This window comes from Vipera berus (assembly GCF_964194415.1).
Source record: "Vipera berus genome assembly, chromosome: 3".
Classification (NCBI taxonomy): domain Eukaryota; kingdom Metazoa; phylum Chordata; class Lepidosauria; order Squamata; family Viperidae; genus Vipera; species Vipera berus.
This window is the reverse complement of record NC_138204.1, coordinates 114,428,806-114,455,154: the sequence shown is the minus strand read 5'-3', so window position 1 is coordinate 114,455,154 and position 26,349 is coordinate 114,428,806. Positions and strand designations below refer to the sequence as shown.

Sequence of the window (26,349 nt, the reverse complement as noted above, 5' to 3'; positions counted from 1 at the left end):
GTTGTAGACGTTTGCTCTAAAACATGATATGTAATTAGGATAATTCCTGAAAACAATGAAAATGGATAATAGGAACAACTAAAGCTAGGAGACAGGTTTTGTGTACGGTCTTCATCCTCAGATCTTCCATTAGCTGGTATGTGAAGAAGCGTGCAAAAGCAGGCTTTTGTTATTGCATTTATGATTTGAGTGACAATGGTCCTTTCTACACTGAAAATTTATGAAGCAATTAAATGAGATTCAAGTGTGAAGATTCTTTTTACTTGAATCCATGTACATAAGTGAAAATTGCTATGACTGACTCTGCAATTAAATTAGTTTGGCAATATGTCTAGATTTAGATTGCTCTAATTGTAAATTAAAATATTTATATTTTTTGCAAGAGACTATTGATGCTTTCTTAATACACGCATACTTTTTGGGAGTCATAGTAAATAGTAGAACATAAAAATCATGTGCTTTTTCATGCCTCATTCATAATTGCTTGATAACTCAAAGTAACATTTCACATTTTAAATTAATATTTACTTCTCAGTACCATTATATTTTTGAAACCAGCAAGATGTTCTTTTTCTTTCTTCAGTTTAAAAACAGTTTAGCAGTCTATCTCTTTTGTGGTAGATTAAGATGCATTGGAATTGGAATTGGAAACAACTAGCAATGCACACTAATAAATTAGTTGCTCCAGAAATATTTTCTGTATATTAAAAGAAAAAAGATCTATTTATAAATAATTAATAATGGAAATGGATATAGGTTTACATGTTGTATTAACAATTTATTAATCAGCTATGGTAATTTTCTGTTAGTTCTGACTTAAGCTGGAATTATTTTTAATAATTTACCCGAAGCAGCTTTTTCCAGGATATAAGAGAGTAAAAGCAATTCTTTTCAATTTGTGAGAAGCAAACATTTATTTAGTTTGCATGCATTATAAAGTAGAATAATCTGGATCCCATCCTGTTCCGTTTGTCAACATATTTTAAAGATAGGAATACGATGGTTATAAAACTTGCCAAACACGTGATTTATATTGTTAATACCCAAATTTAATATGGTTTGGATTTTCTATTTTTCCCTTCTTTTTGCAGGAATCTTCTCAGGAGAATGTCATTTTACGAGATATTCATCGTACATTTCCAGCACATGAATATTTTAAAGATACTGGAGGAGATGGACAGGATTCTCTATATAAGATTTGTAAGGTATAGCTGCTCAAATGTCTTGGAGTTTTGTTAAAAAGTTACACAGGCTTGTTGCATACATTTTCCTATTTTATATGACATACAGTATTACAATAATATGACATCGAGAGTAGATTGGGTTTCCCACCTAACATTAACTGGAAACAACCAGATGTTAGTATCTTGCAGTTTAGATTAGATGGAGAGGCCCTGATAGAGAATGCAAGGAAATAATAAGGTTTGGGTTATACCAGGATCTATATACTACTACATGCTACTAAAACTCTCAATTCTATAACTTCAGCTGAGCACCATAGGGTAATAATTTTTGAATCAAGGTACCTCAAATGGGCTAACTTACAGAATGTGTCCCAAATCTAGGACATATAACTCCCAAGGGAATGAAATTTGTGGAAATTACGGCTTTTTCAGTGTTGTCAGGCTGCTGCTGTCATGTGATCATTTTCAATGTCTTGTGATAGTTTCCCAGCCTCTCCCACAGTCACTTTTTCCCTCCCCCACCTGGTAACAGTTACTTACTTGCCAGGAAGGGGAGGGTGAAGGAAGAAAGGGAAGGACCGATAAGGAGGAAGGAAGGAAAAGGGAGAGAGGGAAAGAAGGAAGGGGAGGGACAGAGAGAGGAATAGGGAGGAAGGAACACAATTCCTGGCTCACACTACCCCTTCTGTACACCTTCCCCAACCCATGTGGCATCTTTTCTGAACCCCCATGCGCCCTTCCTGATTTGCATAGCACCTCTCATTCCCCTCACAACCTTCTTGTCCCACCTCCCCCATGCATCCTACCTGACCTGGACGCCCACTCTGACCCACGTGACACCTCTTGAATACCCATGTGACACCAACACCCTGAACCAAAATCGCCCCTTTTGCAGTTGACCCATCTCATATGCTCTCATGCATATGAGATGGGTCAACTCATCCTGACCCACAACTGCCTACCTCCCCACTTCCTGATCCTCCCCAACCCATTTCTTCTCTACCTTTGCATCTTTTCCTGACCTGAGCCCTTGCACATTCCCTCTTCCAGCCACGTACCAGCTTGTTGGTCTTGGATTTGCAACTTCTTACTGGCTTCTCCACTTTCTTCCTGAAAGCTTCCCACAAGGAAAGTAAATGGGGAAGCCAATGGAAATTCAAGGGAGGTAGGGGAAGGCAGGAGGGTAGGAAGAAAGGAACAGTGAGGGAGGGAGGGAGGGAGGGAAGAAAGGAAGGATGGAAGAGTAGAAGGGAGGAAGGAAGGAACAGCAAGGAAGGGGTGAGGTATTGAAAGAAGGATGGGGCAGAAGGAAGGAGGAAGGAACTGAGGAAGGAAGGAAGGGTGAAAAGGGAAGGAAGGAAAATTGGAGGGGAAAGAAGGAAGAAGGGAAAGGAAGTAGGGAGGTACAGGGAAGGAAGGAACAGTGAGGAGTGAAGGAAGGAAGGGAGAGAGGAATAGGGAAGAAGGGTCTTGAGGACCCCTAAGGATCCATGGACCACACTTTGAAAACTGCTGCTGTAATCTAAGAAATGATGGGCCGGATGCTAGAATAACCCATAGAGTGTTAGTGAGGACAAATAGAAGCCTACTACTGTGGTGCAGGGCCAGATGTCAATTTGGAAAGGGAATTGAACATTATGTTCTGTCTCATTTATCGGAACCATGACACATTAATTAATACTCCTAAGTGCCCAGAACCTTTCTAGGCACTTAGAAGGGGCAAGCAAATGAATTCTTCCTTTTTGAAAGCATGGTGGGGAATCTGCAACGTTGCCTTTTGCCCATTATGTAAAATTATTGATTTTCTGTGTTGTACTACATTATGAACTAATATTGGTGACCTGGTTTCTTGCTTGCATGTGTAGTGCAGATACCTTTCCCCTAGGAAATCAAAATAATTGGTAGAAAGTAATGATTTTAAGCTGCTTGGACTCCTGTGGCTGAAACAGTTTAATGTGAGGCCTGTTGTTCACACTCACAAGTTAGCCATTTCTGTTAATCAGAAACAATATTTTGTGGTTATAATTGAGAAACCTCACTATATTTTAGTAGACTGTATGTCCAGTTTCTTAATAATTTATCAAAAAGATAAAAGTGAAGTATAGTCCTAACCTATTTGGGAACAGTTTTTTTGAAAGAAAAAATAACTTTTTGAATATTAGCCATATTTTATGCTATTTAGATTGTGTGGGAGTTTTTACTGAAATTGTAGGGAGGCACGTATAGTAAATAAATAAAGCTACATCTTTCCAGAAAGACAGAAGGCCCATAAGAATGATTGCACTTTATTCTTTGCAAAAAAAAGCAGAATTTCAGTTATTTCAAAAGTCCTGGTAGAAGAAAGGTGAAAAAAAATTAGTGAGTAAACTCAAAAAAAACAAGACGTAAATATACATGTAAATAAATACTGTGGTGTCTTATAAAATGGGACTTTAAAAAAGTGACAATTCCTGAGAAAATGCTGAATGTAGAAGGGTGCCTAGATTCTGAATACTTTCCAAAGACAGTTTATATTTCCATGTAGAGATATTATATCTACTTACTGACTGACTTGTTTCTCTTTTTTTGTTACTGTACACTGCTGGACTCCCAAAGGTTTACAAATATAATAATAATAAAAAACCTATAAATATAATAAAGTTAACTAGCAGCAACTTCATGGTTAAAATGACAGATTAAAAGCTCTAGGAAACAGCTGTGGCTTCAGTGCCTGCCTAAATATCGTCAGGGAGGACGCCATCTGGATGTCGGAGAATAGGTTTTTCCACTGGGAGGGAGCCATAGTAAAATAGCCTTGTCCTCTGGCTCACATCCCTACTCACAGGAGTAACAGACCAGATGGATCAGTTTTACCCGGAGAAGACGGATCTGTATTACTAGGATAATACAGGTAGTCCTCAACTTACAACCACAGTTGGGACTGAAATTCCAGTCACTAAGCAGTGCGGTTGTAAAGCATGATGTCACATGACTTTATCGCTTAGTGATGTCAAGCCCTGCAAGCTCAGTTACCATTGTAACGCCAGGTGCATAGGTTATTCAGTGGAAAGTGAAGGGAATTCCAGATAAAGAGGATAGGCTGCTGTCCTGGAAGGCCCGGGCACAGCTGTGCAGAAGTTGGGGATTGCTACAGTGTGATGCAAGCTTGGGGAGGCTAGGTAAAGAGGATGTGGGATGTGTGTTTGCATGTCTATGAATACAGGGAGACTGAGGAAGAATATGTTGTGGCTCGTCGCTTCTTGGCACATTGTGGCTCTTGGGCTGCAAGAAGCCCTGAGCCACAGTGTGAAGCCATGCCTCCACCCCTCGCTGGAAATACCAGCCCTCCCTCCTAATCCAGCAGCGTAATGCAAATCTGCCATGCCTAGGAAGCTCAACAGCATGGTGCCAAGCCGAAGCAATGTGGGGCTTCTTGGTGCGCTGTGACTCTGAGGCTGCAAGAATTCTGAGTTGTTAGTGCAGTGTGAAGCCCAATCCAAACTTGGCCCATCAGCGCAAGGGAAGCTTCAGCCAACCCAGCCCATTACAGGACAGTTGTAGTTGCCCTTGCCATCATCCATTCCAAGACCCCAGTCACCCTTCATTCTGCCACCCCAGTTGACTTATACCGTCTTCTTGCTCCTGCTGTTGACAAGGTATGCCTGGCCCTTTGTAAGGCAACGGCTGGCCTAGAAGACGCCATCTTCCCAGGTCTTGCAAGAAAACCACCGTGTGCAACCTGGAGAAGAAAGCCTTGTGCACGCAATAGCAGCCTCATGAAGGGCCAGGCCAAAGCCTGCTTGGTCAGCTGTGGGAGAAAGAATACGGCAAAGGCCAGCTGGGGCGTCAGGGGCCACAGAGTGCTGGGAGCTAAAAAAGGCATAGAAGAGGGAGATAGGCAGGTGGGGGAAGTTGAAGTACCCCTGTGATTGCAAGTGTGTGGGGGCTGCCAAGGGGCCAAATTTTGAACACATGACTGTGGAAACACTGAAATGGTGCTAACTTCTGAGACTGGTTGTGAGTCCCTTCATTCATCAACACTGTAACTTTGAATAGTCACTAAACAAATGATCATACATTAAGGATTACCTGTACCAGTACTTTGAATTGATCATTGAGTTGAATGGAAGCTTATTGATAGTTCAGCATCAAAGTTATGTGACCAGGCTCTACAATGATGTAAGGGAGGTGCAGCAAGGGTGAGGGAAGGTGCATGGGGATGCAAGAGTGAGTGAGTGGCACGGAGTGGTTTGTGGAGGGAGTGTTGGTGAGGGTCAAGATGGTATGCAGGGGTGCGGGAAGACATGAGAGGCAATTTGGGGAGGCTACATGAGGGTGCAATGGATTGTGTGAGGGTGCATAAGGGTACATGGGGATGCACAGGGGAGGCCCAGAAAGATTGGGAAGGTGCATGAGGGTACACTGTGATGTGAGGAAGGGTAGGGGATGGTGTGCAAAGCATTAGAGGGTTGTGAGAGTGCGAGGGAGGGCAGGCAAGGGTAGGGAGAGATTCAAGGAGACGTGCGAGGATGTGAGAAAGGTATGGCAAGGGTCGGGCAGGATATAGAGGCATTTGAGTGGGTGTGCAAGAGGTATAAAAAAGTGAAAAGCTTGAGGTGAAGGGAAAGGCAGAACGAGTCATGATTGCATGGTTAGATGAGATTCTCAGAAAGATAAGGCATTTAAAGAACAAAAGGCACTATATAAAGTAATGTGTGGTCATGATGGGAGCAAGGACAGGGAATGAATGAGCAAGAATCTACAGTTAAATTAATAATTCAGTACAAGTAATATACTCAGTTTGAGATATCTCTCCTTTTTATGTTTGAATATCACGAGAAAATTTATATTGTTTTTAGGTGGCGTTTTAAAAATGTTCATCTTACTTTGTCTGTGACCATTGGCTTATAATTGATTACTCTAATACTATTATTTGTAAAAGAAACCAGCAAACTGAGAATGCCAGTTTCTTTCAAACAAATTTAAAATGCCATTTTCTATGCCATAAATCACAAAATGCTACTTTTTTGTGAGTCCTGTGCATCTGAGGGTTTCTTGTGAATATTCAGAGCACTGCCAGAATCGAGTGTCTAACTCGATCACGTTACATGACATATCATGACATATCGTGACTTTTTTGCCTTTGCGGAGCTGGGGTGGGTGTGGCCTGAGCGTGTTGCATCTTGCCCATGGGCCGCCAATTTGACACCCCTGTTCTAGAGCTAAGTGTGTTATCCAGATTTAGTGCTGTCACTTCTGCTTTGAGCCAGTGGAGATATCCCCCACCAGCATAATGAATTGCAAGATATATTGTGAATACTATTAAGATAGCCAATGAATGGATTTGGCTTTCTAAGGTTTTCCAGGCTCATTCTGCCTTAGTAAAGTCTATTTCCTTAGCACTTGCCAGAGTCATTTCACTGCCTGACAACAGTAGGGGTGCCAACTGATTGTAGTGTTCCACCTTTTTCAGAAATAGTATTATTGTTTAGATGTTTGATTCTCTGGGGCTTTAGATCCCATCTTCAAAGCACATATTTGTATGTGTGGTGTTGGTAGGATATACTAGCTGTTTCCTATGCTTTTCACAAGCACGAGATGAATTTTTACGAGATTAAAAAAAGGAATCATGTCTCTTAAAAAGGAGTTAACAGCTGATTTCCTTCAGTGTACTTGTGGCTGTTTCAAGTGATTGATTGATGCTCGAAATGAATGGCAAAATGGTATGTTTTTTAAAAGCGTTGTAATTATACCATGGAATGTACATGCACACAGTGAATTTACATCAATAAATTCCATGTTGCGTGGGAAAATGGCTTTCAAGCTTTTATATTTCAGATTAGCATTTGTCATCTTTATCGCAGAATGTAAGAAAAGCAAGTCACTCATAGGGAGCCATGTCACTTCAATTGTGACCATGAAATTTAATAATTCACAATTACAGTCAAATATGCTTTTTAATTCCAGGCATATTCAGTGTATGATGAAGAAATTGGTTATTGTCAGGGTCATTCCTTTCTTGCTGCTGTTCTTCTGCTGCATGTGAGTATACTACGAAAAGAAGCAGTGTTGTTTAATTAGACAAGCACCTCTCAAATTTCTAATTGTACATTTCCCTATCTCTTTAATCTCATGTCGGCACTTACAAGTGTAGGTGCATGTTTCTACCCTTTGAAATACACGGAAATTTACTCCTTGGAGTAGATGTTAAAGACATCTTTTCTTTTCAGCTATTACGATAAACTTTTAGTTAGGCTTGGGTGTATACAAAAAACTTTTATGTCAAAGAAGGAAGCCTTTCTACCCGTTAAGCCAGGAGAGGCTTTTGTTTGGTTGTTCATAGGCAAAAGACTTTATGTGAAGATGTTTGCTTCTTTAAACGTGCAAATAGATAATCTTGTCTTGACTTGAAATCTGTAGATTGGCTCCAGATAAGAAAATTGCCAGATCACTCTGGAGCAGACTTTCAAATGGTTCTTGAGAAGAAAGGAATAAGTATGTTATACACAATACATGCCTCTCAAAGCAGAGAGAATTTCTGAAATTCAAACACAGTTGCAGACCATAGTGGAAAAAAAGATGAGTTGTTCTTTGCTAAGTTACAGATTTTTAAATCACTGTATTTTTGTACACAATTAGCAACACACTGTTAGAAAAATAGTTTTGATTAGTGATTGATTAGCCTGTTACTTAGGAGATAAGTATTATTTTTTTTATCCCTAAATGTTAGAGATTTTTTTTGGCACTTTGCTTTTGCAAAAAAGCACACACTAACTGAATATATGGAAGACCCATGTTATTCTAAATTCTGTAAATTCATACCCTCTTGAGAAATTCCAGTCAGTTCCACAACAATCAGCAGATACAAAATCCTGACTGAAAGCTATCTGAAGGCCTATTTTAGTTTTCTCTTTCTGCATACTCATAGCATAAATGCATCTACAGAAGGGTTCTTGGAGGTTGCTTTATATTTATGTTCTCCATGCAGATGCCGGAAGAGCAAGCCTTCTGTATCCTAGTGAAGATCATGTATGACTATGGCCTGCGGGAGCTCTATAAAAACAATTTGGAAGGTTTGCGGACAAAATTTTATCAGCTGGAGAAACTTACGCAGGTATTACCTGGAATTTTCTTTGTTTTAGAAAAAGGATATGCTAAAAAAAGGGAATAAGGAACTTATCCTACCATAGCTACATAGGATGTGGTATGCTCAACTGTCCATGAAAATTGAGGTATTGATAATAAATATGCAGCCTTTCTCTCTGTGTGTGCATTCATTCATTCATACATACATACATACATGAAACATATATTTTAATTTTGCACCATATGATGATCTTCATGTTTAGTACCAAACTGTTTATTCTATAAATATTTTCTAACGTTCTTAATTCTTTCATGCTTTATGTAGAAGTATAAGCATATAGAAAACAGTGCATGTTAATTTAGATTCCGATAATGCATAACATCTTTGAGAGGAAAAATTGTATTCATCTTTGTCTTTCACTTTTCTCTATAGGAGCAGCTGCCTGATTTATATAACCATTTTGTGGAACAGAATCTCGAAGCTCACATGTATGCCTCCCAGTGGTTTCTCACCCTCTTCACTGCCAAGTTTCCACTTTGTATGGTCTTCCACATAATTGATTTACTACTTTGTGAGGTAAAATTACGTTCTATCCATCAAGAAGCTTGTTTTGCATGAAATGAATTATCATTTTTCTTGGGCGTATAGTTAGAGAATGACTGCTTCTTTTATTAGATGGAGGTGCAGTGCCTCTTGCACATCATTCTTTTGTCCTATTTTAGTGTGAGATGTTCTTCCACCAATATTTCTTTTATCATCTTTAAGGTGTATTTGAGTAAATTCTTCTGATGTCCCTGTTTAGACAATGGAATGATTTATAGAACACGAGACATTTACTTATTATAAAAATGGCTTCAAGTGTCGGAAATAAACCTCTGATTGTTTAGAGCAGGGCTAGGCAACCTTGGCTCTTTTATGACTTGTGGACTTCAACTCCCAGAATTTCCGAGCCAGCCAAGGTTGCCTCTCCCTGGTTTAGAGGATAGTTAAAAATACAAATGTTGATTTTTTAAAAATAAAAATAAAATTATTAGCTTTATCGTGGAAATTTAACTTCCATACCATTCATTTTGCCTTTGAAAATTCTGTTTGGTTTTTTATTATTTAAAATGGGAAGAATTACAGGTGAGGTTGAAAATCAATAACAGCATGTGATTGCTTCAGATGCTCATTTCAGATGTAAAGGGAAATGTTTTTGCTGTTGAGCATGATTTTTAGTATACTTCTGTTGAATTAAAAAAAAGATTGAGGAAAGAACAATACAAGATTTCACTTGACATTCTGATTTTTTAACAGGTTATATATTTGTGCAAAGTACAGTTTTGTACTTTTGTGCAAAATCCAGCTGAATGAATATCTTGGTTTACTACAAATGCACATTGTAAATATTTTCCTAAAAACTGACTTTCCTTCTGGTTAAATGTGTACATAATGATTCCTTATCCTTGTATAAAATGGGTAAGATAGGTAAAAATCACATTAATTTCAAGATCAGTTAATGTTCTGATGAACAGTATGCAAAACTACCAGAATGATCATCATCTGGTTGCTATTACAGGTAGCCCTTGTCTTAAAATCACAGTTGAGCCCAACATTTCTGTTACTAAAAAAAGCAATTGATAAGTGAGTTTTGCCCCCATTTTTTGCCACAGTTTTTAAATAAATCACTGCAGTTATTTAAGTGAATCTGCTGATCATTAAGTGAATCTGGCTTCCCCCGTTGACTTTGCTCGTAGAAAGCCGGCTGGGAAGGTTACAGATGGTGATCACATGACACTGGGACAATGTAACTGTCATAAATGCGTGCCAAGTGCCTGAAATTTGATCATGTGACCACGGGGTTACCACTGCTATCACAGTCCGAAATGTGAAAACCGGTCATAAGTCACTTTTTTTAGTGCTGTTGTAACTTCGAATGGTCACTAAACGAATGGTTGTAAGTTGAGGACTATCTGCATTATTTATTTGATTGTATTTACATTGCTTTTCGTGAAACAAAGAATGGCAGCTCCATAGGAGTCTGTTGTTTGTTTAGTAGCTGTGCTGAGATTTGAGCATCCTTAAACGTAAAAGTATCACAAAAGGAATGAGTCAGAGCAAGTCTTCCACTTTCACATATTGCAGTTACCTATCCTGACTCTGCTCTGGCTGGAAGGAAAGTTTTACCTTAACTTCTGGTTACTGTCAGTGATCTCTTTTGTCCAATTTAGTAATTCATGAACAGTTCCATAACTAATACATGGGATTGTGGATTAATTACATGGCATGAACCATGGATCCAGTTTATTAAGCTGACTTGTTTCAAGAAGCCATAGGTAAGGTTCAGCTAAGTTTATAGTTAGTACAAAACTGATTTCCAGAATACATAATTTGGTCTAGCCTGCTTTGATTAATCAGAGATTGATCTAGTCTAATCTCTTTAGTATAGCCTGCTTTGTTTCATCAATTGGCCCATTTCACAGATAATGTTAACCCATAGTGCACATGTGTTTTTTTCTTTTTTGCTTTATGTGATGCAACGTTAATGTGCAAACTAGGCCACTATTGCCTGTTCTACAAATCAAGATTTTACAAAAAATCCAGGCATAGTGTTGTTTTAAAAGCATCCTGTACAAGCCTTTAAAAAAAAGAATTTAACTTTAAAATAATATAGTATATAACAAACAAGATTCATTATCAGATGCAGGAATGGGAAAGGGAAAGACGAAGAATTATTTTACATGATTATAATAGGCATGGAACAATGTTACCATGTGTGAGTATCATAAATATTAAAAAGAACTCTGCAAATTCCTGCACATGGGAGGAGAAATAAACTGATAGAGAAATTGCTGATCATTAAACAATAGATTGGTTCTGTACCTGTAAGCTATTGCTTTTCTTCTTTTATATTTGACTATTGCTTTTGTGAGGGTCTGAAGTGATTGTTCCAAGTTGGTTCAGCGTTCGTTTTTTATTACTTTTACAGTTCTGACCTCTAGTGGATGAAATGCAATTTACTTAGGATTGTTGCCAAACATTATTTTAAAACCTATTTATAAGATTGTTTAATACTTTCATTCTGCACTATGCTGTGGCTAGCAACATATGTAAATGACTATGGATGTACACAGGGCTTTTTTTGTCATAGAACACTCAGAACGGAGTTCCGGCACCTTTTTTGGATGGAACCTTGTAGGGTAGGCAAGGCAGGTTGTATGACATGTGTGAGTTCCGGCACCTTTTTCTTTTACAAAAAAAGCACTGGATGTACAGATCACAAACTAAATCACACAAGATTCCGAGATTCTGGTGTTTGCTTTTCTAATTGCTTCCTGCAGCTGGAAAACTTAATAACTTTACTGACTTTGAAAAACAACAAATTAAATTATAAACAGACAAGAAAAAAGGATTAGTGCAAAAATTTTGGGGTATAATATGCAATTAAATCAATGGAAGTATATGTGGAAGGGTTGAAATTTATTTTTCTGAAATATATTATTGAATTATAATCAATGTAAATTTCAGCCTTTCCTTCCACGTATAAAATAAAAATGTTCTATGGAACTTTCTTTTATTTTTGATAACAGCATCAAGACTTTTATATACACAAAGATTAATAATAATAATAATAATAATAATAATAATAATAATAATAATAATAATAATAATAATAATAATAATAATAATAATTTAATTTCTATACCGCCCTTCTCCCGAAGGACTCAGGGCGGTGTACAGGGCAAATACAGTAAAAATATAACGTACAAAAGTTAAAAAAGAATTAAATAATACAGCCCAATTCCAATAAAATTAATACAGTTAATATTAAAAAAACCCAAACCCATCAGACCAGGCCGGCTTGTTCAAATAAGTATGTTTTTAGGTCACGTCGGAAGGAGCGAAGGTCGGGAGCCGTCCGGAGTTCCACCGGTAAAAGGTTCCAAAGGTCTGGCGCGCCCACAGAGAACGCCCTCCCCCTGGGGGCCGCCAGTCGACACTCTTTGACCGACGCCACCCTAAGGAGGCCTTCTCTGTGGGAGCGCACTGGAGAAAGGGAAGTTGATGCCGGCAGCAGGTGCTCCCGTAGGTAATCCGGACCCATGCCATTTAGGGCTTTATAGGTCATTACCAGCACCTTGAATCTTACCCGGAGGGCACCCGGAAGCCAATGCAGCTCGCGGAGTAGAGGTGTTACATGGGAGTATCAGGAAACCACCACCACCACTCGTGCGGCTGCATTCTGCACCAGCTGAAGCCTCCGAGTAGTCCTCAATGGCAGCCCCATGTAGAGAGCATTGCAGTAGTCCAAACGGGAGGTCACAAGCGCATGAGTGACTGTGCGCAAGGCATCCCAGTCCAGATAGGCCCGCAACTGGCGCACCAGGCGAACCTGGGCGAAGGCCCCCCTAGTCACAGCTCCTATATGATCTTCCAAAGAGAGTTGTGAGTCTAGGAGGACACCCAAGTTGCGAGCCCTATCTACGGGGGGTAATATCTCACCCCCCATGGTTAGAGATGGAATAATCTGAGTTTCCTGAGATGCTGGCACCCACAGCCACTCAGTCTTGTCGGGGTTGAGCCGAAGCCTGTTCCTCCCCATCCAGACCCGAACCGCTTCCAGGCAACGGGACATCACATCGAGGGCATCACTGGGGTGGTTTGGGGTAGAGATGAAAAGATGGAAGATTTACAAATACCTACAATGGAAGAATGTGAAGCTGATGGAATCAGCGGAGATGGCAAAATTAGCTTTGATTAAAGAAAAGATTTTGACCAATTTTATTTTTATTTGGAAAATACTTGGATTTTTTTTGCTAGAAATGGTCAATCAATAATATTTATTCAGTCAATGACAGCAAAAGTTTAAAGAAAAAACAATTTGCAAGAAAGTGATGATTTTAGGATTCGATTATTAGTATTATATGTGATTATAGAAATAATGTAGACAAATGTTAACCTTAGAGGAAGAATTTGATGTATTCTTTTATTCATATTTGTACCAAAGTATATCAGAAATTCTTTCTCGTTTTTCTTTTATTTAGGCACTTCTGTCTTCTCTCTTTCTTAATATTTTCTCTTTCTTAAACCTTTTTTTCTTGTCTGCTTATCTGTTTATGTTTTTATTTTTTGCTTTTGAAAAGTAATTGGAAAACATCTAATTTCTGTTAATGCTAAACCACAGTTTATAGTTCTGGATTTTGCCAAAATTCTAATTTATGAATTCAGATGTAATAGAAAACATTACATCAATACATTAATTGTATAGTATTCTACACATGGTGTATGAAGAGAGGAGAAATGTGTGAACTTAATTCTTAGATCTGTGAATACAGATAATATTAAATAATGTTGTAGTCCTATTTTTATCATAGTAGTTAAACCTTTCAGTAATTTTCCTAATAAAAGTAATGTTTAATTCTATTTTGCTATATTTTTGAGTGTATAGAGAGAAAAATACTTGAGAGTTTATGTGGCTTAATACATATATATATAGCTAAATGACAAAATAACATAGTAGGCCAAGTTGATTTAAACAGAAAAAGAAATAAGGCTACTCCTGGTCTATATCTTTAAAATAGAAATGGAAGTTAACACAGATGATATTTTTCCATCTTAACCCAACAATCCTGCAGAATAGAAACCAAAGTCTGGAAGAAGACTTTATTCCTTAGTGTGTTCGTTTTACATAGATTTTTTAAAATCTAACTCTGAATTTCTCCATGAAAGCCTTTGAAGTATTATTTTTTATATGTTTATCTATAAAAACCTTGATACAATCCTACTATTATTAGTATTGTTTACTTAGGTAAATCCCTTGCAATACTAATACTATTTTTTCTTTCTTTCTTTCTTTACATTGCAGGGTCTGAATGTAATCTTTAATGTAGCCCTGGCTCTCTTAAAGGTAAGATAATTCTGTAAAATTCTTCTTATCTTTCTCTATTCACTCACTTCAGCAAGTCCACAGAAGTACGTACCTTGGTGCCATAATTGTTACTATATTGTCTATATACACATAATTTTATTCACTATTTTGATTAATTGGTTTCTGGAAAATGTAATAGAAAGGAGAATGTATTCTCATCTAATTTATGAAAAATTAGTGACCATGAAGCAACTTTTGTAATTCTTTTGATTTTTATTCCCAAGAAACTGCAGTGAACCATTATTTTGTTAGACTCTTCCCTAATGTGAAAAAATTTTGGAAGCAAAAAAGTCCAAATGCTCACTATCCATGTTACCTTTCGTGTAGACTACAGTAATATGCTTTACATGTGGTTGCTTCTGAAGACAGTTTAGAAGCTTCAACTGATCCAGAATGCAGTTGTTAACTGGGAGTAGCATACAATATTCAGCTATATTTTACTGGTTGATGTCTAATTACTGGTTTGCTTGCAGTTCTAATTCAACTTAAAAGCTGTACCCAAGTAGGTATAGAATCATCTTTTCCTACATCCTGTACAAACTTTTAGGGAAGGTACACTGGGAGTCCCCATCCTGCAAGAAATGAATGGGATGGGGCTCAGCAAAGCACCTTCTAATTGGAGTTCTCACTCTTTCGAAGACCCTGCCTCCCAAGATAAGGATGTCTTCAAAAACGCACTGACACTTTATTCCAGAGGGTGTATGATATAAAAATTGCTCGAGTTAATGAGATTTTTGTTTTTATTGGCGTGTTGTTTCTTGATAAATCTCATCAAGACTTTTGAGAAAATGCACCTTTGAGGAAATTAGACAGGATACAGATAATTGTAAAAAACAACAACAAGCAAATAAATGAATCTGTTGTTGGTCTGACAATATTCATAGTTATGAGAACCCATTGCTAAGTGACTTATACATAAGAATGTTTTTTGACTGATTTTCAAAGTTGTGCCCTGCCTGGGCTAACTATCCCCTATTCAGCTGTGGTATTCCAAAAAATAAGTTATGTAGCACGGACATTTTCTTGGCTCTACACTTCTGTTGATCCAGCTGAAAATGTTAAAATGCCACTGGGGCATACTGGGGTTTTCTCCTATGTTAAGAAACTTCTTTGAAGATGAGCAGTACACTTCATAGTTAAGAAGGAATACTGGCAAATGTAGAACAAAGAAATATCTCCTCCAGTCAGAAATGATGTGTATCTGGGGGTCGTCCTGCATGAAGATCAGTTTGCAGCTGTGGCTAAGAAGGTCTTTGCATATCTCGTGTACCAGTTGGATCCATATCCTAGGTTATTTGTTGTTGTTGTTAGCTGCGAAGTTGTGTCCGACTCATTGCGACCCTATGGACAATGTTCCTCCAGGCCTTCCTGTCTTCTACCATCTTCTGGAGTCCATTTAAGCTCACGCCTACTGCTTCAGTGACTCCATCCAGCCACCTCATTCTCTGTCGTCCCCTTCTTCTATTGCCCTCAATCTTTCCCAGCATTAGGCTCTTCTCCAGTGAGTTCTTCCTTCTCATTAGGTGGCCAAAGTATTTGAGTTTTAGCTTCAGGATCTGGCCTTCTAAAGAGCAGTCAGGGTTGATCTCCTCTAGGACTAACCGGTTTGATCGCCTTGCAGTCCAAGGGACTCGCAGGAGTCTTCTCCAGCACCATAGTTCAAAGGCCTATCCTAGGTTATATTATGTACCAATTGTGCAAATATTGTAGACTTTTATAGTCATTTAGACTTTACTTAGACCTTAATCACTTTCCAATTGGACTATTGAAATATGCTGTTCATGGGGCTGCCCTTGAAAAGCATTTGGAAGCTTCTACTGGCCCATAATGGAATGGCATAGGCAGTATTGGATGCTTCCCAGTATGCCTATGTAACCCCATTGCTATTTGAACTGCCTTGGTTCCCAGTAGGCTTCCGGCTGCCTTTCAAGGTGCTAGATCAGGGGTTTTCAACCTTTTCACTGATTGTACCACTTTTAGGATACCACAAGTCGCCTAGCAAGGTGTCAAAAACTTGATGACCAAAAAAAAAGAGAGAGAAAATTGATAAAAGTACAGGTAGTCCTCAACTTACAACAGTTCACTTAGTGACTGTTCAGAGTTACAGTGGCACTGAAAAATGTGACTTTATGACCATTTTTCACACTTACGACTGTTGCAGCATCCCCAGGTCATATGATTTACATTCAGATGCTTGGCAATTGATTCATACTTACGATGGTCACAGTGTCCCAGGGTCATGTGATCCCCTTTTGCAAACTTTTGACAAGCAAAGTCAATGGCTGGGGGGGGCGTGGCCAGCTCAACGTCACTCAGGTCAGGGGGGTGCCTGTGGGGGGGGAGGCAGGGCTGTGTGGGGATCCACAGGTCTCTGGTGGAGGGGGGTGAGACTGGTGGGCATCAGGGCATGGTCCACTGGAGGAACACTCTTGGGTTGCATCGGGGGGGACTCCCAGACGGTGATGTGGGCTGCCTGGAGCCCTGGGCAGCGAAGGGCAAGTGCCCAGCTTGATCCTTGAGCTCCCGGGGCACCAGGATTCTGCAGCCCAACCCAGTCCAGCCCCACTTTCCTGAGGGGACACCTGGCTACGCTCCTCGAGGCTGCTGGCTCCTCGAGGCTGCTGCTGCTGATGTGCCCACTCTCCTTCGCCTGGTTGCTCATGGTGGGTGCAGGAGGGCAAAGTGCATGGGTCAGAGGGAGGCCCACTCACTCTCCATGCGGGGAGACCCGGCTTTGTAACCAAAGCATCCTTCACTATAGGATGGGAGACTACCAGGATAGGCCAGGAGGAGGGGGCAAGTGGATGGTGAAAGGGCAGCAGGGCTGATGGTGGCCAAATGCTAAGGCAGGACTTCCCTCAGAGCCTCTCTCCTTCCTTCCTTCCTTCCTTCCTTCCTTCCTTCCTTCCTTCCTTCCTTCCTTCCTTCCTTCCTTCCTTCCTTCCTTCCTTCTTTTTCCCTTTTCTTTTCCCCCCTTCCCTCTACATTCTCTTTTCTTCTTTCTTTTGTTGTTTGTCGACTTCAGTTCGGCGTTTTAACACAATCATTCCCCAGCATCTAGTAGACAGACTGGGCCTTTTAGGCTTAAACACCCCTTTGTGTAACTGGATTCTTTATTTTCTTACCAACAGGCCCCAATATGTGCGAGCTGGAACATATACCTCTAATACCATTTTCTTGAGCACAGGTTCTCCTCAGGGCTGCGTCCTAAGTCCGCTGCTGTTCACCCTGTTGACCCATGACTGTTGTGCTAGGTTTGCCACCAACCATATTGTAAAGTTCACAGATGATACAACAGTAGTGGGCCTTATTCACGTTGACAATGTGGAAGCTTACCGCAAGGAGGTTGAGGGGTTGGTAACTGGTGTAAAGGAAAACAGCCTAGTTTTAAATACTGGAAAAACCAAAGAGATCATTGTTGATTTCAGAAAAGGCAGCACAGCCACACTTCTCTGTGCATTAATGATTCACCTGTGGAGATGGTTTCCAGCATCAAATTCCTGGGTGTGCAGCTAACGAGTAGGCTGGCTTGGTCACTCAATAGTGAGACCCTGGTGAAGCGGGCACAGCAGTGCCTGCACTTTCTGTGTTGCATGAGAAAAGCTCATCTTCCATCCCCTGTCCTGGCCACTTTCTACAGGGGGACGATTGAGAGCATCCTGTCATACAGCATCACAGTCTGGTTTTACAATTAGTTAAATTTAAAAACAGGATATTGATATATTAGTGAAAATATATTGAAAATTTTGTTAATTGATTAGGTTACAACTAGAAGTGTATTAACTTAACTATTTTGACTATGTGATAATTAAGGGAATCAGAGGGAGAATCTCTATTGATGCAACCTGAACTATTTACAACTTGTGATTTGTTATTTTGACTACCCAACCACCATATTGCTTCACAAATACATGTATATGTAAATATTAAAAAATCAGTAAAACATGTATAAAAAAAAGATTGGAGCTTCCTTGATTATAGCTTTAAGTGAATGGTGTTCAATCTGTTCTAGCAGATTTCCTCTGTTGGCAAGGAAATACTTTACTATGGAAGAATAATTTTGAGACCATCTATCAAATTAATTCCATTTTCAAAAACCTTTGTCACATAAATGTTAAAGGTATAAGAGTTTAGAATTTTTTTTAATGAACCTGCTCAATTTTTCTGTAGAAATAACGAAAGACCTGTTCTGTGCACATGTGTTTCAGAAAAAGTGAACGTAGTTCAGGGAAAAGTACATTACCTGCACTTAAGACTCCATAGTTGTTATCATCTGAGATCACTGTAATCCTTTTATGATCCTATAACTGAATCAGGAATGGCAAGCCTATGTATTTATAGATGTCATTGAGCATTTCTGATAAGTTGCACCGTTGGGAATTGTAGTTCAGCAATATCTGGAAGACCATAGATTCCTCACCTCTTATATTTGAACTTGTCCTTATATAATCCTGTAATTTTAAGGGAATGCTGTTTCAAAATCTAAAAACAAATTTATTTCATGTTTAGTACAGTTATTTATTATATTGCCTTCCAGTTATCATGGGCTTCAAGTCATGTCATCCAATTTAGCAAAGAATTAGGAGATCTGTTAGTGGCCTGGTTCATGCACAACAATATGGCATAATGTGGTTTGCATGTGTTGATCTTTGCATTTTGGCTTGTACAAGTCATTGTTAAAACATACTCATTTTTCCCCCTGAACAATTTATGTGTAAATTTAGTCAGGCAGTAAGTGTCTTTTTCTGTAAAACCTAATTTGTACGCATTTCTCAGGCACTGCTTTCAGATTTTTCTCTCTGGGTATTTTCAGCAAATATATTTGGCTTCTAAAGAATGTCATGTTTGCTGTTTTAGGAGAGTAAACTGCTAGGAGTCTTCTGGCAAGTTATAAATGTAAAAAATAAATAATTTCTTTTTCATTAAATGCTTGATGCTCATCTAGAGCTGTGTTAGAAAAAGAAACATTGTAAGACGCCTATTTTCATTAGTAAGCAAACTTGCAACATTATTTTCTGTAAGAATGATTGTATTTATGTTATAAATAATTATAATTAAATAATTATGTTATACATAATTTATATAAATTATTTAAGCTCATGCTTAGCAGCCTTTTTAAATCATTTTTATGAGATAGATGATATATGGGAATGGTCTTGGGGACCAGTTAAAGAGGTGATCACGTGAGAGGGTATAGCCAAAACTGTATAAAGGACAGAGCAAAAGGCTCAGAATGGACCCACCCTAAGTTGCGGGGCTGCAAAGGTGACAATGGCAGAATTGCACTTTCAGATTTGCAAGAGTTTGTTAATGTAACTTCACAATAAAGTATAATTATCTGGCCATGGTTCTTCTGGTCTACCTGGTAAGGCTGACCGATACTGTACCATCTGGGGCCCCTGATTTACATAATGTTGATTGTTTTCTACAGAGTGATGCAATTATTCAGTCTTGGTTTTTTCAGCTAAATTGAGATGCTGAATTCCTTACAATAATTCAACATCCCCGTGGTGAGTGGAATTCTTTGGAGACTGTAGGATACATCCATGTATCGTGACTGAGTTTTTCTCAGTTTGCTGGGATAAAGAGCCCAACAGCACATTATTTCTTCTTATTGTCAAAAAGAGCAGGAGACAGAGGCCGTAGGTTTTGGTCCCAATGTTTGATGCTTTTCATGCTATTTCTCAGGGTAGCACTGTATCTTACAGTTCACCTGTTCTTGGATTTTGCTGCAAATCTGCGTAGGAATGGCCAATTAGCAAACAAAGCTTTAGGGGGGAAAAAGACAAATTGCTCCTGTCATGGAAACCCAACGAAACAAGTCACAACGGAGAAAAGGAGCTATGGTGTATGTATTAATACAGAAAGAAAAGAGGGGGGGAAAAACAAAATTTACCCTCTTTCTTACCCTAACCCTTTTTATGGAAAGTCACGAAGAAGACAAAACGTTTTGACTTGATGTTCTTCCACAGTCTACCTGTGAATGCCGTAATAGTTTTTAAGAACTAGAGCATCAACAAAACCTGAACAAGCAAAGCACAACTTTGGCTTATGCACGAAAAAGCCAGACTAACTCTCTTAATGTATATCCTTACCATCACATACTGCCATACAGGTGTTTCCAGAACTAGGATACTTGTGGTTACTGAGATCATCAGGATTCTCTTAAAAGAGTTAATGAATTTGTAGGCACAGGCTGATGTTTGTTTGCTCCTTTCATTCCTGATTTCTCTATCTTTTCTTTTTAACACAGACTTGATTTCATTTTAGAGTACTGTATGGATATTTGGTGTGCTATCTCTTCTGAACACCAGAGAGCAGTGCCCAACAGACATGCAGTCCTTCTTGAATGGCTGATTAGATGAGCTATACTGAGTGCATAGGTACTGTTGATCCCGCAGATGGAAACACTTATGCAAGAATTAAGGTAAAGGTAAAGGTTCCCCCACACATGTATGCTAGTCGTTTCCGACTCTAGGGGCCGGTGCTCATCTCTGTTTCAAGGCCGAAGAGGACGCTTGTCCGAGGACGTCCCCGTGGTCATGTGGCTGGCATGACTAGACGCCAAAGGCGCACGGAACGCTGTTACCTTCCCACCGCAGTGGTCCCTATTTTTCTACTTGCATTTTTACGTGCTTTCGAACTGCTAGGTTGGCAGAAGCTGGGACGAGTAACAGGCGCTTACTCTGCTACGCGGCACTCGGGATTCGACCCGCCAAACTGCCAACCTTCTGATCGACAAGCTCAGCGTCCTAACCCACTGAGCCACCACGTCCCTTATGCAAGAATTAGTGTTTCATAAATGACTGAATATCCTGAATCCTGATGCAGCATGATACCAAGTATGAAGTCATACGTATAAAAAAGAAAAGAATATATTCTGTTCTTTCTTTTTCTATATATGATAACCTCATCACAATTAGAATAATAAACAGTGTTAGTAACTTATCACCTTCTTCAAAAATACAACAAATGATTTTCTTCTTCTCATATTTCATCTCTTCTCTGTAAACAAATCCTTAAAAAGTCTCATTGTTCAGCCAGGTCAGCAAAAGTCCACCAAGGGTTACCAGAGAAAACAGCATGTCTACTTTAATCTTAATCAGAAATATCAACTCTATATTCCTTCTTTTTACTTTTAACAGTCTTGATCTTTTTATACTCCTTTTTTTCTTTCAACTATTTTATTTGTTCATCCTGGAACCTGATTCCTTCTGATTTATTTTTTGCCCCTTCTCATGAAATTCTTCACAACTTTAACCAGTCTCTTCCATAAATTCAGTGTACGAAAATTATTCATGTCACTATTGTTTTGGTAAGGCATCATCCAATTTCATTTGTATATCCAATGTAGCATCTTCTTCGACATCATTCTCATAGTCCATCATTTTAGATCCACTTTCAAATCAGACTTAGTACTATCTAGTAAAGCTAGTCCTTTTCCATATCTTCTTCCAAATACAGCTTGTCTACAATGGTAGACATTTTTAAAATTCACATTTAGGTCTGTTTGCTCCATTTTGTATTAGCAAGTTAAATTTAAGTTCTCCTTTAACTGTAATTTTTAATTCCATCTGATTTCCTCTAATGTCTAACATTCAAAGTCTCATTTCATCATATATATATATATATATATATATATATATATATATATATATATATATATGTGTGTGTGTGTGTGTGTGTGTGTGTGTGTGTGTGTGTGTGTGTGTGTGTGTGTGTTTTCTGAGGTTTTCACGGGTGTCTGTATGTGGACCTTTGGTCATTCGGGTTTTTCCCCGCGTAGAAATGAAGGTGTAGGCGCGACGTTTCGACGGAATCCCATCCGTCATCATCAGGCTGGTGGCTTCTGCTTCCTTCTTCTTCCTTCTTCACAGACAGAATCAGCAAGATCCTCGCCCGCCTCGGCGGGAACCTTCTCCCCGGCGTGATCGGGGCATGGCTAAATCGAGCGGTTATCAGGAGACGGTTTCTGACCGAGCGGCGCCTCTACGTTGTGGATCGACGGGTACGGTCGCTGCCTCACGGGGGAACCACGCCGTTCGCTCCACCACGTGGTTCCGCCACAACTTTCTGAAGATGAAAGGAACGCGGGAAGAAACCCGAGACTCTAGACCTACACATACAGACACCCGCGAGAATCTACGAAAACATATATATATATATATATATATACATACATACATACATACATACACACACACACACACACACACATATATATATATATATATATATATATATATATATATATATATATATATATATATATATATATATATATATATATATATATATATATATATATATATATATATATATATATATATATATATATATATATATATATATATATATATATATATATATATATATATATATATATATATATATATATATATATATATATATATATATATATATATATATATATATATATATATATATATATATATATATATATATATATATAAAATAATAATCAAAACAGCAGCATTTTCCTACGGGGAGGGTTCTTACGATTAGTTTCAAATTTTTATTTCAAATCCATCTGAACTCCTAGTCTGTTTATAACTTTCCAAAACCAACATTCTAATCATCCTTTTGCTGTTTATTTCATAAAAGACATTTTTTAAAAAAAAGTCTTTAAATTTATATAAATATTCTTTTGCTAAGGATTGAAGGAAACTTACCTAATATAATAAACTTGCCATTATGAAGATTCTCTGAGAGGTGATGACCGTGGAACGGGAGCTGGTGTGAAAGATTATAGTGAGGTGGCAGGTTCCCAGGAAAGAGGGAGAACATTCCCGAAAGATGGGAGATACAAGGGGGCCTGCACTGCTGAGGTTTTCAAGAAAGGACTGGACAGCTATTTGTCAGAATGATATAAGGTCTCCTGCCATGAGCATAGCATTGGAGTAGAAGACCTCCAAGCACTCTTCCAGCACTATAATTCCATGCAGGAGAGCACAAATATAATGAATGAAAATGTCAAGACTAGTTTATGTGATGTATCTTAATAAAATCAGTGTAGAAAAAAGTTGGCAAACCAGGTTTTTATAAATTTTTTAAAAATATTTATAATAATATAATATACATGCAAAATTACTTAAATAAATAGTTGATTTCTGGCAATATCCAGCCAGATAACATCCAAGAATTCCCAAATAATTCAGCAAATAGGCAACAAAGTTATTTCTAACATATAAAGAACAGCTGCTGGAATTGGGTATGTGTAGTTTAATGAAGAGAAGGGCGAGGGGTGACATGATAGCAGTGTTCCAATATCTCAGGGGCTGCCACAGAGAGGAGGGAGTCAAGCTATTCTCCAAAGCGCCCAAAGGCAGGACAAGACGTAACGGATGAAAACTAATCAAGGAGAGAAACAACCTAGAACTAAGGAGAAACTTCCTGACAGTTAGAACAATTAACCAGTGGAACAACCTGCCTCCAGAAGCGGTGAATGCTCCAACACTGGAAGTTTTTAAGAAGAGACTGGACAGCCATTTGTCCGAAATGGTATAGGGTTTCCTGCCTGAGCAGGGGGTTGGACTAGATGACCTCTAAGGTCCCTTCCAACATTATTATTATTATTATTATTATTATTATTATTATTATTATTATTATTATTATTATTATTATTTTCTTTAAAAAAGAAATAACTTGTTAAAAACTGCACCCAAACACATATGGACCATGCCTACTGTGTTTTCCCCAAAATAAAACTGGGTCTTATATTTATTTTTGGTTCAAAAGACCCATTAGGGCTTATTTTGGGGGGATGTCTTATTTTTTCATGTACAGGAGGCAGCGAGCACACGGAGGCCGAAGGCTTCCGGCAGCAGTTGCAGCCTGCCAATCCTTTAGCTGGCATACTCTGGCCCACTCAGTGCAGGTGAGTGGGAGCGCTGCTACGGCCGGACCAGCCCTCCAAGCAGCAGGCAGGCGTGGGGGGGGAGGCATGTGATCCAACTCGTTGGAAGTGCTGTGCGGCCAGCTGCCCACTCTGTCCCACTCCGTCTGCTTGCCCGTGGCTGCAACGGGACAGGCCAGGCGACAAGCATTGCACTCTGAGCAGCCCTGGCCAGACACTGCATGCATAGCTGGAACCTAGGAGCACCCCTGCCTCCTTACCAGCCTTCCCATCACCTATGATAAGGCAAAGCTCCTTTCCTGCCCTGTGCACATCCCCCTCTGCTTCCTCAAATGTGAGGCAGCTCCGAGGCAGTGCCCATTTCCTTTAAGCCCACTGAGGCTCTGGTCTGTGTGCTTAAGGTTAAATAGTGCACAGCTGGCACTGGCGGGGCCACCCTGTGGGATTCTGCTGCTGCTGCTAGGCCAGCATGGCCCTCACCTTGCCACTGCCTCCTAAGCTCCACCTTTGCTGGCTGCCCAGCCAGCCGACACACAATTGCGAGAAGCCCAGGCCTCATTGGCTCGCTTGCTGTGTAGGACCCGCCTCAGTGCCTGGACTAGGAATCAGTGGAGCTTGGGGACCAGGCTACAAAGGGGGGAGGGGCTGAGAAGAGGGGATGTTGCTGTTGCTACTGCTGCTGGCGTGATGGGAAGGGGGCACAGAGACCCTTGGGGACTTGACAAGAAAGTGAGTGCCCGCCTGGTCTGGGAATGTGAGAGGCGCAGGTTGGGTAGCCAGGGGGTATCCAGGGAGCCCCTTCTTTTACGGGCCTCTCTTGATGATGTGTCTGCTTAGGGAGGCTGCGAGGGAACTTCAGAGTGGCACAGAGGGAAGCTGGTGCAGCTGCCAGGAGCTGAGGCAAGGCAGGAGCCTACGCAGCCGGCCACCCACTCCGGCCCACCATCTGCTTGCCCACGGCCGCAACGGGGCAGGCGGCGTGCTGGTGCCACTGCCACAAGGTGAGGTGAGGCAGGTGGTGGGGTAGAGATGGCCTGGCTGGTGGTCCTGAGGTGCATGGGTGCAGGGCGTGTGGGGCAGCTCCAGCCCACAACCTGCCTCGCCTCACCACATGGCAGCACCTGATGCGCTGCATGGATGGTTGTTTTGTTGCGGCCACAGGCAAGAAGATGGTGGCACGGAGTGGGCAGGTAGCTGCGCGGGCTCTTAACGGGCTTATTTTTGGAGTTGGGTTTATATGACGAGCACCCTGAAAAATCATGCTAGAGCTTATTTTTTGGTTGGGTCTTATTTTCAGGGAAACATGGTATTACGTTCACTAAACTAGAATACAAGTAATCCTCAATTTATGACTGGCCACTTAGCAATGGTTTGAAATTACAACAAACCTTGCTAGGGATACTTAGCCTCTGTTTCCAAAATCCCAGTGACTATTCACCCTGGTCATGTGATCACATGTCATGTGTTCTGCAGCCAGGCCACATTTACATGAACACATTTTATGATGGTTTTTTCAAAAACCAGCATTTCTGGGGTTGTTTTTTTTTTTGCAAAACTGTCCCATAGCAAACTGTGGTTTACTAACAACTAGAGCATTTGCTTAATGACCACCACAAAAAAGTTTGTAAAATTTGTTAGTCATACAGATGGCCTGGTTTACAACCATCATGACTACAACTATGATGGCCAGACTCCATTTGAGTCGTATGCAAAGGACTACCTGTAAACACATTTTTTCCTGGATAGTTCACTTTGGGGGTAAGGGCAGGGAGGAATAACTGCTACGATAAATTTTTCTCCCACAAAGTTTCAGTTGTTATTACCCTCCCAGTTATCAGGTAATCTAAAATGTCCTCTATTATGGATATGTCATCATGCAAAACTGAGAATTAAGCATTAGATTCTTATTATGAAGATTCTGTTGTGTTTGGGCTGACAGATCCATTGAAACCTCAGCTCAGGCCATCAGTAACTAATCATAGGATTAGTGAGAATGACAGGTATGCTTTATTCCACATTGCATGGAGGTTGAGTCATGGCAACTGGACTTCTTGTTGGTTTGAAACATTTCACTGCTTATCCCAAGTAGCCTCTTCAGACTGGCTGAAAAAGCTACTTGGATAAGCAACAAAACCTTTTGAACCAACAAGAAGAGAAATGCAATTGCCGTGACTCAGCTTTCAGATAGCTCTGCCTGGATAACTGAGAACCTTCATTGACATTTATTCCAAGTTATACTATGCTCACATATATAGTATGTTTCCCTGAAAATAAGACTGGGTCTTATATTAATTTTTCCTCCAAGACACATTAG

The 26,349-nt window shown here is 39.7% G+C and overlaps 1 protein-coding gene across 3 annotated transcripts in view; it reads left to right on the top strand.

Moving 5' to 3' along the window:
- The window catches only part of RABGAP1L (RAB GTPase activating protein 1 like), a gene marked incomplete at its 5' end in the record, with an annotated part of 171,329 nt that overhangs the window by 86,904 nt on the left and 58,076 nt on the right, over positions 1-26,349 (top strand). For all 3 annotated transcript variants that reach the window (XM_081322948.1, XM_081322949.1, XM_081322950.1), the window contains 5 exons: positions 1,092-1,205; positions 7,131-7,205; positions 8,152-8,277; positions 8,683-8,826; positions 14,096-14,137. In XM_081322948.1, the coding sequence (XP_081179074.1) occupies positions 1,092-1,205; positions 7,131-7,205; positions 8,152-8,277; positions 8,683-8,826; positions 14,096-14,137 (501 nt within the window). The remainder of the gene's footprint in view (positions 1-1,091; positions 1,206-7,130; positions 7,206-8,151; positions 8,278-8,682; positions 8,827-14,095; positions 14,138-26,349) is intronic.